Source organism: Strix uralensis, chromosome 3, assembly GCF_047716275.1.
Source record: "Strix uralensis isolate ZFMK-TIS-50842 chromosome 3, bStrUra1, whole genome shotgun sequence".
NCBI lineage: Eukaryota > Metazoa > Chordata > Aves > Strigiformes > Strigidae > Strix > Strix uralensis.
In genome coordinates this window covers 82569317-82584741 of record NC_133974.1, presented here as the reverse complement: position 1 = coordinate 82584741, position 15425 = coordinate 82569317, and the positions used below count along the sequence as shown (strand labels likewise).

The window sequence follows — 15425 nt, the reverse complement described above, 5'->3', positions numbered from 1 at the left end:
TCTCAGAAAACCACCTTACTGATCTTCTCAGCAATAATCACTAAAAGTGTTCTCTGTAAATAGTATACTATAAAATTGCAGTATTTTTTGATGTTGGACTTTCATGTTTTTGTTTCAGAGATCTCATTCAGAGTTTGGCAATGTGGTGGGAGCCTAGAAATCATCCCTTGCAGCAGAGTGGGTCATGTATTCCGCAAACAGCATCCATACACATTTCCTGGTGGGAGTGGTACTGTGTTTGCAAGGTAACTGTTAAGGTTTCAGCTAAATAACAATGTTTTGGATTTCTTCAGATGATCAGCAGGTGGCAGTAATTTCATTTTAAGGATTTTTTCTTTAGAAATATTTGCAGTATTATCTAGCATCGAAAAATATTAATTAAAAGGAAATTAATTACTTTGAGGCAACTACACAGATTGTGAGAAGAACCTGAGAGTTGAAAAAGGGAAAGTCCTAGTAGACACAGTCTGAGAATCTGGAAAAGAAGGAAATGCTTAGCTTGGCATTCTATCAGTTTTGAGAACTTTGTGTTTATTTGGTTTTAAAGAAGGCTTTATTTTCAGAACTGTCTCATAAATCTTCATTTTATAGAAACTGTTTTATCATTCACTAAGAGCCAGAATACACTAAATTATGAATATGCTTTGCTTGCTTTTTGTTAATACATGATCACTATGTGATATGCAAGTGATTATGTAGACTGATTCTGGCATTTGTGCCAGTCCCTTGGCAACTTCATTCTATATCGTATTTGCCTTTCCTGTGCTATGTTGAAAAATGCTTTTCCTATAGACCTAAGAAACTGCAGTATTATGTGCTTAGATTAATATGCCTGTTAATTTTGCTGTTGATACAACGTATAGCAGTAGCGGAAATACTGAGCTGTTTCCTTAGTTTCTCCTCTGTAGAATGAGAACAGCAATTCTGATTCATGTTCGTAGTGTTTAAGTAATGTGGATGAAGGTATTGTGTGAGTGTGTATAGTGGATGTTTTGACCAGGGCTTTATCAGTCATAGCTGAAGAATCACTGTAGGTTTTTGTTTGGAGAATTGGACTTGATGCTGTAGAAGTACAAGTCTCAGCTAAAGGTTCTTTATGTTAAGAGCTGCAAATAAAATTGTTTGTTTATCCTTGAAGGGATATGGAGCCCAAACTCTATTTAACATGAAGCAACAGATGTACTTAAATTCGTAAGAATGTTCTAAGCTGCTGATATATTTGGACTTGTGTTTCACCTTAGATTGAGGAACCTCCTTAGGATGTAAATCTTCTCTTCCATGCTGGTTATGCCGCAAAGATGACTCCAATGAATTTAATAGTCTGCTTAAATAAAGTCACTGTCCTGTTTCTTCCAGTAGTTATAGTAGGATTTTTTCTGGTCCCCTATTCTTTAAGATATGTATTTTATGCTACAGTAAAAATGAATAATAGTACTTATGGGAAAACAAAAGCTAGCAATGAAATATCCTCTCTTGATACATCACATCTCTATTCCAGTATTTATACTGTATATCAGGAAGGTAGAAAGATCTATCAATTAGACTGTATTATGTAGGTTTAGGATGCAACGGTTTTAGTTTCACAGTAGATTTTCAAAATGACAATGTCATAAGAAGCATGGTTAATAAAAATAAATAAATACATAAAATGTTCAGTTATCCCACTCCTCTGCAGCTTTTCCATCTTTGGGCTGTTGCCAAGATGCTGCTTTTCCTGTGATGTAAAAGGTACTTAAACATAGCTCAGCTGAAAAGTAGGAAAAAGGTGTGGCTGTATGCATGTAAGGGTACAGCAGACATCAGAAATGCATCATATTATCAGGGGTTGAAGATTCTGCATTCATACTGGGATTAAAGCTTTTGGATTTTGTTGTGGTGTCAAATCATCATTGTGATTTGATTACTTAAATGTCCCGACAATTACTATGACAGGTATTTTTTAAAGTCGCATTGTGTTTTCCAGTCATTTGTGTTCAAAATGACTTTGAAAAGAGATCCCACATGTACCTGAGTGGTGAGGACAGCTGAAGCCTGTAAACCAGTGTCTTGGGTATTTACATCCCTTTCCAGATCTACCTTTCTCTGCAAGTGGTTTATTACCTGTGTTCTTAGCTGTCCAGCTGTCTCAAATTCTGAAATACCGTTAAACTTCTTTGTTTCATTGGAATTAGTTTTGAATTGACCTAGAAAAGTTGCATATCACTTAAAAGCAGGGTTGACAAGTTGCTGTATATTTGAAGGTTTCCTCTTCAGTCAGCTTTCTTGGGTGTCAAACCAATATAACAGAATGCCTTAAAATCGATTTTAGCAAGGAGAGAACAAGAAACATAGGGTAATGGGATACCCTTGTAATACTGATATTATCAGATATGTGTAGGACCATGGTGCCAAGAAACTTGGGGTGTGGAATCTGTGCTGGTCTTGCGGTTGGGACTTGCTAGCTTACACCATCATTTGTCCCTTGACCATGCCATTTGTTCTGGAGTGCTCTGGGTAAGCGTCCTATTTTTAGCTGACTAGTCAGTATGCGCTGCCTTTTGGCAGCCAAAACAAATTGGTGATTCTGGATGAGAGACTGGGAGTCCTGTTTCATGAGAGGGGAGACCACATCCTGGCTATCTGGTGTGGACAGATACAGCTTGTGCCTGGCAGGATTTGTTAGACCAGTATGCACTGCCTTAATACACCACTTCAGAGGAGCTAATAAACCTTGCAGACCTCAGTCAGCTCCATGCAAAGCTACCTCCAATCACTCGGTGCTAGGTTTCATTAACTGTTGCTCAGCATTAAGTGCTGAGTGCACCCCACACTGTGTTCCTCAGTACCCTGCCTTCTTTGCGGTCTTATTAGTTTAGACAGTTCTCAGCATCTATGCAGTTTCCTTATTTGTGTCGCGCTAAGCCTGAACTGTTCATGAGTAGGGGGAAGTGTGATGCAGGCATGCATTCTGGCCTCGAAAGTGTCTTTGGAGTCATTAAACCCTGGCAAACCGTAATAGCTCCTCTCCCACCACCAAAATCTGTTTGGTTTGTGGGCAGCCAAACTGATTTTGCTGAGCAAGCAACAGGGGTAGGTGCTGAGTGGCTGGCTGACACTCACACAGGCCTGAGAGACTGCAAGTGAAGATAAACTGAAATACCTCTCTAGTTTGGATTGAATGGGATTTTGCTTACAAAAAATTTAAGGGAAACTTTGCAAGGAAATATCAGTCCTCAAACAAAAAAATGATCGGGATCTGTCTCGTGACTTTTTTTTCTTCCCAACATCCTTCCTTCTCAGCGACCTGCAAGAACAACTCACTTTATCCTGACTATTTTTTTGAATTTGAATTTTGAATTTGAAAAAGTCTTTTGAATTGGAAAATCGTAGTAAAGAAGCTATTGGCTGACTGAGTTTACTCCAGTCGCTTTAGATGAACTTACTGCCAAATATAAGCTTCAGAGCATGGCAGTTGCAAGTGAAATAAGACTTAATTTTCTAAGCATAAAATTACAAACAATAGAAGTAAATGAGATTTACATGGAAGCCAGAGGATGGAAAAAGGCATTACCCTCTTGCAGTCCAAAAGGAGATTTAAAGACACCAGTTACATAAATACAGGAATTTTAGTTAGAGATGTGTTTGATTGGAAGTAAAGAATTTGGGTTAGTGTTTTTCACGCTTATTGCAATAATTAAACTCTCTTGAATTTTAAAGCATTAAAAACATTTTCTAATTACTGGTTGTCCTCTGTTACCTCAGCTACAGCAGACCTGCTTGGTTCATAGCCTTAAATGTCATGACAGCTTATGTCTTTTTGGAACTTTGAGTGCTCTGCTGGTAGGAATAGAATGAAGACTGAAAATATATCTTGCCTATGTTAGCATATCTATTTTCAGAAAGGTAAAAGACATTATTAAATACTGCCAGTTATTGAGATTTTTATGTTTCCAATTAGCTTGCTTATCCAGGTGAACATTCACTGAATTTGGCTTCTGTCAAGTTATTCTTATAAAAAAAAAAAACCCCAACCAAAGAACAACCTAACAACTTCTGTGAAGTTTGCACAGTGCTCCAAGAAGTGTATTAAATTCTGCATAAAAACCTGAAGCAGTGATGGGTGTGGAAAAGACATAAATTCCATTCTCAATGCATTCATTTCAGTTATGTTACTCTCTGGTTTTCTATTACTTGGGTCTTTAATAGGGAATCTTCTGCCTGGCTTGAGGCAGCTGACTATGTAGTACTAGGAAGGATTAAAATAAACCGAAAGATAAATGACATGGTTTAGTTGCAGCTAGAGAAAATATAACCTGTGTGTTTCATGATTGTCCCTAGAAATACACGCAGGGCAGCAGAAGTCTGGATGGATGAGTATAAAAATTTCTATTATGCAGCAGTGCCTTCAGCCAGGAATGTACCTTATGGCAAGTAAGTCACAAGTGCTTCTTTGCCCTATTCATTTATTCTTCATGAGAGCACATTCTGAGGTGAAAGCAGTGCTAGCCCTCATGTGTTCTCTTTAAAATATAGTTCTACGTTTCTACTGGTTTTGAGTTTTCTGTGTATTCCTTAACATATGTGAAGACAGCAGCCTGACTTTGAAAACTGCTCCTTTTTCTCCTGTCTAGTATTCAAAGCCGAATGGAACTCAGAAAGAGACTTAGCTGCAAACCCTTCAAGTGGTATCTTGAAAATGTTTATCCTGAGTTACGGTGAGTTTTGACTGAATTTCCCTTCCCAGAAATCATCAGTTTTTCCTTCTCCTTCCTTGGATTGTAAAGGATGTGATTAATTTATTTGTGAAAGCAATGCCTCATGCAGGCTTATTTGCTTTTGTCTTTTATTAGTTCTATTCTTAAAGAGCCATTTTTTCCTAGTAAGCTGCTTTCTCTTTTTCTACTTACTGCAACTACAGCTGTAGTAGCAGGTATTTTAGAAAACAGTATCCAAAGGACTCAACTTATCTGAGCCCAAAGTTAGTCTCCTACACAAGCCCAAAACTGGGCTCAAAAGTGCATTGTTCTGCATCCTGTTGTTGTCTCTTTAAAGCTTTTGCCTTTGCCTAAGCACATGTCTACTTGAGGGAGGAGACTGAATCTCAGTATAGCACAAGTAAGGGGAGTCCGCAGACAAGAGGGCCTTGTAACTTTGGCATACAAGCAGAGTCTTCTGCTCTTTCTGTCTCTTGTTCTCTGTCACTGGATAATCACTAACTGGGGAAGTGGTGGGGCAGGGGGGTGAGAAGAGGGAAATGAGGGCTAACATTGCTAACAGTTTCTGTAACGTGAATGCATCCTAACTAATGAAAAATCCTCAAAGAGAAACCCTTTTTAAAAGGATAAAAAGGTTTTTGTTCAATAACCTTTAATAAGTATGTCTGTCAGATCTAAGTCTATAAACTAGTTTGTCTGCTGTCAACCTAATATTGGTAGTGTAATAGTAAAATACTGTGTGTGGCTTATAAGAATACTTGTTTCTTCCCGGGGGCATTTCATGTCAGTAGTCAGGTAACTGCTAGTGGCATACAGGCTTGGAATGCAAAAGCACCAGCCATTACAGCCCTAGCAAAACATGTACAGAACCAGACATACTAAAGAATCTCATAAACCAGGATGATGTTGAAGAAGTAAGTTATTCTTTATTTTCTCTTAAAAGTGCCAGAGGATATTTATTTTTGTTTAGTTTCTCAGAAAAAATACGACTTGCAAGCTCTCTTGGAAAATGTGCTACCATAAGCATTACTTAAGAGTAATGTCATCTTACTCTGTGTCATCTCTTGTGCTTGTTCTGCTGGGTTGAATTATTATACTCGTATTATAGTCTGAAGTTTTAAAAGGGGCTAATATGCCCTTACTTTACTGTTTGACATGAACTGATGGACTCTACCCCACAACTCTACTTTGTTGAATGGGTTTACCTGGGTATTTCCATACTATATGAGTGCACTTTATGTGCAACCATTAGAAAATAGATATCAGTAAAACATTGATTTTTCTTTTTCAAATTCCTAACCCCTTTTCTAACACTTCAGTAAAAACAGTCTGGGAAATATGTAGAATGTCATATTTCTGCCACAAGCTAGCTTGGTTGAAAAAAGAAGAGGGCTTGATGACCTTAATTGAAAGCATTAAGCTTGAGTGACCTTAAATAATGATGTTAAGTCATCTTTTATTTGCTTTTTGTGCTGAGTTTGTATGTTCATCCTCATTCTCTGGTACAAGTCTTTCTGTATTCTGCCATAAGCTTGCAAGTTTACTCACGTTTGATCAGTTCATGATCAGATAATTGCTTTCCCTCCTCAGAAGATGATTGAGATTTCTAGATAGTCATCGCTCATTTTTAACCTGTCATCTTAAAAATAATCCAAGTAAAAACAAAGAGTTGAAAACACCCAAAAATTTAAAGATGCTGAATTAAGCAGGTATTTCTGGTTTCATTTTAGGGTACCTGATCATCAAGATATAGCTTTTGGGGCTTTGCAGCAGGGTACCAATTGCCTTGACACTTTGGGCCATTTTGCAGATGGTGTTGTTGGAGTTTATGAATGTCATAATGCCGGGGGAAACCAGGTATGTATGCCTCCTTTTTTTTTTTTTTTTTTAAATATCCCATACTGTGGGGGGGGAGGAAAAAAACCACAAACCGAAACCAAACACCAAAGTGAAACTTTTTAACTTAAGGAGGCACTATGTACTGGTGATAGGAAGATGAACCTGAATCAGCAGATCAGTTATTATAACAGATTGGCTAAATATCTTCTTCCTCAAATATAATTTTGCATTTTCTGGATTAGAATTTGAGCCCAGAGATTCATTCAGTGTGCATCAGATTACCCCCTTCCTTTGTCTCTATTAATATTTGCTTTTACACTAGAGACCAGTAACTTGCTTCCCAGGAGGAAGCTTAATTGTGATGCCCCATTAGTCATTTCCAATTTGCGGTAGCAAAAAAAAAAAAATCTGTCTTAAATCTCTATTTGGCTCTTCTAGAAAACAGAGATGCCTAGATGTCATGTCCTAATGACGCACAGTAAAGGGAGTATTTCAACAAATCCTTTCTAATCCTACTCTTAAACTAATTGCAAATGTGTTAAATCTGTAAATGGGGGTGTTAATTATTTCAGAGAATCTATTTATGCAGTTGTGACTTAGTTATCGTTCACAAAGTATATGCATATGTGCTCACTGGTTTGTGTGCTGCTTTGTCACTAAATTCTTTTCAGAATCAACCTGACTATAAATCAAATGTAAGATTAATACTTAAGTACATCTGTTTAAAATAGAAGGCTGACCAGTTACAAACCTAGCATTGAATAAGTATCAGAATTGTACTCTCTCTGATTTAAATTAGAAGGGGAAGACCCTGAAAACAGACGAAGCGTAAAATAAAGAAGGTATTTCCTGGAAAATGTATCATGTTGATTTGAATGCATTACCATAATACATCTGAGATAGGCCTCTTTTACCTGTCATTAAAGAGAATATATCTGGGGAGGCTTTTTCTATTACCTCTATGAAAGTACACATCTTTTCAGAACACCACAGTGTTTTTTAGGACAAAGGGTAGAGATGTCAGAATTGCCTTGGTGCAGAAATCTTAGAAGTTTCTGGTGGTGTTGTGTGTTGTCTATAGCTACACAAAGTTATCTTTCTCTTTCAGACTCCCCTCCCTTGAATCTGACCCTCTTTTCTGTGTAGTTTCTTCTGTGAAGCTAACCTTGACAAACCAATATGCACTTACTCTGAACAGGTCTCTGTGAGAGGACATTCAGACAGTTTAAGAGTCAGAACGGGTCAAAACCAGGTTTTATGACCGAGCAGAACTCGTATTGTATTGGAGGGAATGAACCACATGGGAGAAGAGGGATAGAGAACAAACCACAGTGTTTAAATCTGTGCTATGTGTTTTGCACCTATTCTTACCAAGAGGGTTTGGACAGGGGGGTTGGGATTAAGAGTACTCGTGTATTATAGGCTGTGGGCACCTTCTCCTATAATTTGAAGAGTGTACTCTGGCTTATGATCAACACAATTTAAATGCAAAATGTAAGTCAAAATGGGATTTCTGCCCTTCCCCCTTCCCCCCACCCCCCATAGAATTCAGTGATTGAAAAGGTAGATGTACACCTCTAAAGGGCTGAAGAAATTGTGGTGTATTTGATAATTGTGTACAAATAAGTAGGGTTATGATAAGGAGCTAAAGGTAAAGCCAAATGCACTTAGGTGTAAGGGGAAGGTTTCAGGTTAGTAGTATTCTATTAACTTCATATTTCTGATTTATGGCACAGATTTTTTTCAAATGTTGTGGTTTTCAAAGTGTTACGTAGAGCTATCCTATTTCCAGCCCGTGCCCTGAGCACATACACTGCTTGCAATTTTTCTTCTCTTCTGGTGTAGTGGAACTTGCTTAATCTTATCTCCATTAGAGATAGTCATAGTTCTCGGTCACTGGAGGAAAGCATCTATACGCTGTTTTGTACCATGAAGGGCCATCACGTACATGTCTCCAGCAACAGAGCTTGGAGCTTTTGTGAAGTACCACCTTTGGCTTTTATATGTGTTAACTTCTTGCATGATTTCTGTTCTGTCTGGAGGTCTTGCAGCCTTTTGGTGGAAGGGTTAAGATGTGTAAAGCAGTATTTTCAAGGCTGTAACTTTCTCTGACTGCAGGGTTCTCAAACACAAGTTTTACTGCTTCCCTGGTAGTATTTTGAACTGTCATTATTCAGTATAAATCTTGTAAGGGGGCTGTCTGTTTCAGGGACATTTGTGATTCCTGATATATTCTGAAAATAATTCACTTAATTACTTATATTGTTAAAAGTGGCTATTGATGATTCTTGTTGACATTTTATGAACTGGACAGAACTGAGAAGGCAAGTAATTTGGCTGTCATCTGAGATTAACATATTGAGAGTGAAAGGAAAAATTTTCAGTTTAAGGGTTTGGGGGACAAATAGAGTTCTCCTGCCTTTGCTTTGTTTTGCGTAGTTGTCATCGTTCTAGTACTTGCATAATATGGTACCCATCTATGACTTGCTACCTGTATGATGGCAATTACTTGTAATCACATGGGTTAGAAGTTCTGATTGTTTCCTGAGCATCTATCTGTTCTCAAAGGAATTTAATCATTGTTAAATCTGAGTTTAAAAGTGATTATGCAAGCCAAAAATTCAGTTATGGTATCAGAAAATAAGTAAAAAAAAAAAAAGGGGGGGGGGAGAATGAGATTAGTCATTTAATTCCTTTCTGAAATGCTGATTGCTTGCAAAATAACGTTTAAGTGTAGCCAGGCTTGGCCCTGTGTATCTAGGGTTTTGTTTTATACAACTCTGAATTCTCTTTAGTTGCTGCAAAAAAGCCAATCGTGCCATTTTAAGTGGAGATGAGCATGATTTGGATAATTAGCATGGCTTTAGTTGATAGATCAGCTTCCTTCTTCAAAGGATAATTAGACAAATTAAGACCAATCTGGATCCTGGAGACCAAACTTTGCAGAGAAAGGCACAGAGAGAGTCTGAACATCAGTGAAAGATCAGGCCCTGCGTAGAAGGATGCAGAGATCAAACAAGCTGGGCAACAGTACATACAGAACGGCTTTTCTTTGCTCTCTATTTAAGAGTTGAATATTTAAATGCATTTAAAGGAAATTGTGTTGTGTCACGCCTTGGATAGGAAGTAACGTTCTCCCTCTCCCCTTGAGTTTGGCCCTCCTATGTATTTCTCTGTGTATTGAGGTGGTCTCCATCATTAACAACTACTGTTTCCTCACTGTGGTACATATGCGTTGTTTGGACAAGTATTTTAAACTTGAGGTTGTGTGACTGCCCGCTGTACTGGTGTAAAGCCAGCAGAGGGAGCAAACGGCCAGCCCAGTCCTGAGCTAGCTTGGGGATACCGAAGCGATTGGAATTACTGTGTTTGAAAAGGACCTTTTTTCCTAGCCTGCTCTATGAGAAGCAATGACCTGTTCTAATGCTCATATGTAGCTAATTACAGGATTTTAACCTGTGCTATATATGCAGAGATAGCATATGCACCTAGTGCATATGGTAGTATACACAATTTTGTACACTTTTTTATTCCCTTTTCTAGGAATGGGCCTTAACAAAGGACAAGTCGGTGAAACATATGGATTTGTGCCTTACTGTTGTGGACAGAGCACCTGGTTCACTAATAAAACTTCAGGGCTGTAGGGAAAATGACAGCAGACAGGTTAGTATGTCGTGAATGCACTCTGCAAACAGTGGGGAAAACCAGGGTTGTGAATAAGAGTGCAAGAACACGCACTGGTCATCATATCTTCTATCCATTCTACTCTTCACTCTGTCTCACTGTTGTTTGTTTGTGTAAAGTTAGAATGCATGACATCTGGGGAGAGCAGCAGGAATAAGCTTGTGTACTGAGCTTTTCTTTTCATAGGCCAGTGGCAATCTTTTATGAACATATAGAGGTTTTATCCCAACAGTGGGCTTATGTAAAGGTTTTGCCCAACAGCATTGATGTGTAACAGTCTTCAGCTGTCATGTCTGTTTTCTGAAATAGAATTTATATTCCACAACATACTTTTGAAAGGTGAAGTGACTTCAAATGTCAGTGAAGTTTGAAGATTATGTAGTCCGTGTCTCAAGAGTGTGGTTTGGCTTTCCTTTCTTCTTTTCAGCTGTGACCTGTTTATAACAGCACTAGACTCCTTTAATTCATTTTTATTAATGCATCATTGTAACTTAATCTATTTCCCATGCCTGAAGAAAATCACCTTTGCAGAGTTGTACCATCTTTTTGATGTAGTCATCTAACAATTCATCTCATTCTGCTAAGTCATCAGTTTTGAATGTCTGCCAGCTTCCTTGCTCCTGTATCTCAGTTTTTGCAGACAGGTAACTGAAATGCTATTCCTTGATAAAGGGAGAATATTCTCACCATTCTTCAGAAAAGGAAACTAAGGAAGCAAGATTTTCTTGATAAGGTTTAAAGTCACAATATGTTAGAAGTACAACAGAAGAAAACTTCGGTTTTTTTAAACATCCTGTATCTGGGATTTACTCTATCCTTAGCATTACCTTAGGCAAAGAGCTTCTGACAGCACAGATTGACTGGTTGACTTCTGTATAATTGAAAGCTGTCTGACAGATTTATGGATTTCTGTAAAGTTGCCTTTAGTGATGGTACTTCTTGCTTCTCAGTGTTCAGAACTGTAGTGTTACATGGATGGGTTTTGTGATTTTTATTTTTTTCTTCAGACCGAAGGTTTCACACAGGTAACACAGTGTGACAGTGTATTTGAGAAGTGCTGAAGTAGAGGAAAATGATTTGGTGTATTCTGTATCTATTGCAGTGTTAGCTGAATGAACAGTTGTTTTGGCAAGGCTTGCCATAACTTACATACTCTTATTCAGGGATCATCTAAACTGTGTACTGTTATTGCAGTTTTCACAACTTTCCCAAGCACGATGCAGGGAAGCTTATGAAGACTTCAAAAGACAGGATGTAGAACTCATCCTTTTCCTGCTTTTCCAGCTCAATAACTGTATTTTCTCTTCCAGAAATGGGAACAAATTGAAAGCAATTCCAAACTGAGGCACGTTGGCAGCAACCTCTGTCTAGACAGCCGAAATGCCAAAAATGGTGGTCTCACTGTTGAGATCTGCAGTCCTTCTTTGTCACAACAGTGGAAATTCACACTTAATCTGCAGCAGTAGACTTACAAGCAAAATGCTGTTTTGATTCATAGACGTTGGGCAAAGTTTTGATTGAATTACTGATGTATTTCTTAAAACTTTCCACGGAACTTATATACCTCAGTATTCCACCTTTATCTGAAAGTAGGAGAGTGCTGAAGCAGACACCAGGGATCCAGGGGGCTTGGAGCACTGCAAAGATGTCACTGAACATGACTGCAGCACAATTCCTTATTGGTGTGAAGACTTCAACGATTCCTTTCTGTCTTCAGTTACGTACTTGCACAGCAGATAATTAACTCTAGGAACAACTGATGTATGATAAAAAAAAGGATCTGAAGAAACACCTGTGGGGAAGAGGGTGTGGGAGGGGAGGGTGGGAAAAAATCACTAGGAGAAGGTCATTTGAAAACTCCATTTGCATAGAAATCATGGTTTGTCGTTTCCAGAAACAGAAATGTCATTTTGAAGGTTTTTTCCTCCTGTGTGTACTTGGTAATTTGAATATGAACTTTTCTATGATGGACTCTAAATATAAATATATAAAAGTATATATATTGTCAGCTCCCAATGATTTATATTGGTTTTCATCATCTTATAATTATCAACGAAGTGAATGACATATGTACAACCAGAAATTGGATTGGAATGCTAGGAAAGTGAAACTTTATGAAGGTGCGGATTTTGTGCTGCTGAGTATGATGTCCGTGCTAACACTGGATGCTTTTTGCTTTGCAAACTGGATCTACTTCTTAACACTTCGCCCTCACTGGAGATCATGAAGCTCAGGAGGAGAAAGAAAATAGCAGAATAAGCCAATGCATCTGCACAAGATGATTGCTCGGATTGTTTATTCCAACTTGGAAATTCATTACATGTACTCAGCGTTAAACTTGTACTTGATGTTTGCGTTTGATCATTTCTGTAATACTTTAAAATACTTCTTCCTTTGTTCCAAAATTATATAAATGGTGCAGATCTTTCATGCAGCCATGTGGGTTCAGCACAGTTTCATTCTGGGCCCCAATGAGAAAAATTTGTCTCAAACTTCCCTTTTGAGTTGTAGAAATAAGATAGAATAGTAATGTCACTGACAGCACAAGATTTGAATTTTAATTTGCAAGGATGAGCAGCTATGTAATATCTCTGAATTGCACTTGCTTAATTTATAGACCTACTACTGGGGAATTTTCTTCCATTTTGTTTCTTTAAATGGAGCTTTTGAATGGATTCAGGCTTGGCTCTGGGAATCAGCCTGAATACCAGCAGATCCTATGTGTTTTTAACCATAGAACCTGTGCATTTTGCAGCTTCAGTCCAGCTGATGTCATTTTTATATTAAAATAGTACTGTCAAAGTTAACTCCAACTTTGACCTGTCCTTTCTTATGTTTGCATAGACTATATACTTTTTTATTAAAAGCAAATGCTTCAGTGAGCTTTTAAAATGAAAATGAAAGGTAAATAAGTACTAATAAGCAAGACAGCATTGACAGAAATTAGTGCAGACGTGCAGTGCCAGGAATGTTTTGGTAAGATGATGGATCTTGGAAAAATGTGAGGGTTGATCATAAGGAGATGAAAAACGTCTGCTGTACTATAGTATGCTGGTACAGTTCTCCTCTTCCTTTGTTCCTGGAAGTAGAATAGTTCCTGATTTTTTTCAGTTTTCTTTGGCTGTATCTATACATTAGGTGGTACTCTTCTGGGCAAAATGACTTTAAATGTGCCAGTCAATGTGCCCATAAATACCTTGTGTATCTGAAGTTATGACTTGCAAGTACTTGCATACCTTTTGGATGGGGGTGTTAAATCCAGGTTCTCCCATCTATCACCTGACTTTTTTATGAATAATTAATACTTTTTTTTTGCTTCTTCACAATCCACTTTCTCCAAAACTTGCCTGTTTGAGAGGCCATATAGTGGATAAACTATTTTTCAGCTTTTAGTCTCTCCCTACCTGTAGCCTTTTAACCTAGCTAAGAACTTGAAGAACGTGTTTCATAAACATAGCAGTAGATCTCTTCATATTCTGGAAAAATAAATGCTGAAATATGGGCTCAGCAGCAAGTCAATTGTTTGAGGTTTTGAAAAACAGAATTTAAAAGAAAAAGTCCAACCACTCAGCTTTCTACCATGGAGGTATTTCTATTTGCAACTTTGATCATAGTAACTAACTGAAATCAGCAGTTGCAACTCTGAATAATGACCTGCCTCTTATTTCTGAATCACAATTGCTAGCAAAAAAAAAAAAAAAATAAATCCATTTTCCACCTCTGAAGTCCTTAATGTCAACTGCTATCATACAAAGTAGGAATATTTTCACTAATTCCCCATGGATGCTGTGCCTAGGGGTTTTAATATAGGAGCTGTATGTTGCTTTTCTTTGAGAGAACAGACAAGAAGTGGTATCCTTTTGTTATGTTTACATGACAGTGTGCCAAAGTTACTTACTGTGATTTTAGGGGTTTTTAATGTTGAAGAAATTTGCCCATTTGAAAGATAAGTTAAGAGCCCTTGAAGCAAATTGTGATGGAGTCTCCTGAGAACTTTTCTTACTGTCTTCAGAGCAAGAATGGTGATATTGTTTTGCAGATTTTCAAAACATAGTTTGGAAACTGTTTTTTCAGTTGGTTTGAAAAGTCTGCTGTACAGAGCTTGTACTTTTTTCATTTTATAGATGGAAACCATCCTTGAAAAATTGTTTAACTTAAATAAAGAAGAATGCTTTATAGATAAATGTGTGGTGATTCATATAACTGAGTAAAACCAAGAAGTCTGCCTGGAGCTTGTAGACTGAAGTAGTTTTCAAATGCTTCAGTTCACTTGGTTGTTTCATAAAGCCCCTGCTCTAGAAGTGTATATATGTGGGTGTATATTTGTGTTTATGAAAAGATAACTTGTTTGTATTTAAATGAATATAACTTTGAGGAAATTGTCTTTAGAAGCTGCTTTACATTGAAGAGTGAGTTAGCACTGACTGTAGTCACCTGAAAACATACACTGTTAAGGCACTCCCCCTCCTGCCCCATTAGGCCTAATCTTGAGACTTCCACTGTCCCTTTCTGCTGCCAGAAATCAATATGCCAAGCATGACAGGGCCTCCTGCAGCCTGCAGGATGATTGCAGCAGCAGCTCTCATAGTTGATTGTGGTGCCTGTCCTCACCTGCTCCTGTTGTCCTTCTGTTGTTCAGGGTAGTAATTCAGATGTCTGTGGTACACTTGAAGCTAGACCTTAAATAGTCCATATTTAAAATCAAAACTTTTTTTAAAAAAAGTCTGCCTTTGGGGGCAAATATTACACAGGTCTAACTTAGAGAGCTTCCAAATGAACTTGCACTGGCACAGTTGGGGAGGGAACAAATTTTCCATGGTAGGTGATGGACAGCTGTGAAAGTGTGAATTTCTCCTACTGCTGTAAGAGTAAGTGGGGCTGCAGCCAGGGCATGGTGCTCAATTACAGCATCACCTTGGCAGAGCTAGTGGATGGTATGATTCTCTCTGGGGCAGGGTAAATGGGAAGCAGGAGAATGAATGAAGTAAAAGATCTCACCTGTGGTTGTGGTGTTTTGTCCAGTTTCAGAGATGCCTCAAGTCAGTTCTTGGGGCACATCCTTCTTCTCCACTCTGTGGCATACAGGACTAGGATCTTTGCTCCAGTCTAAGAAACTTAGCTTTTTAGTTAGCCCCAAGGACACAATCAGCTAGCATAACCTGCAGAAGCATTTACAGGAAAGACTTAAACCCTCCTACTCTCTTAATT

The 15425-nt window shown here is 38.1% G+C and overlaps 1 protein-coding gene across 1 annotated transcript in view; it reads left to right on the top strand.

Moving 5' to 3' along the window:
* The window catches only part of GALNT2 (polypeptide N-acetylgalactosaminyltransferase 2), a 98301-nt gene extending 86285 nt beyond the window's left edge, over window positions 1-12016 (top strand). Inside the window, exons 11-16 of the mRNA XM_074863102.1 lie at window positions 119-245; window positions 4318-4410; window positions 4611-4694; window positions 6425-6551; window positions 10077-10196; window positions 11528-12016. Coding sequence (XP_074719203.1) covers window positions 119-245; window positions 4318-4410; window positions 4611-4694; window positions 6425-6551; window positions 10077-10196; window positions 11528-11683 — 707 coding nt within the window. The 3' untranslated portion in view covers window positions 11684-12016. The remainder of the gene's footprint in view (window positions 1-118; window positions 246-4317; window positions 4411-4610; window positions 4695-6424; window positions 6552-10076; window positions 10197-11527) is intronic.
* The last annotated feature ends 3409 nt before the right edge of the window (window positions 12017-15425 follow it).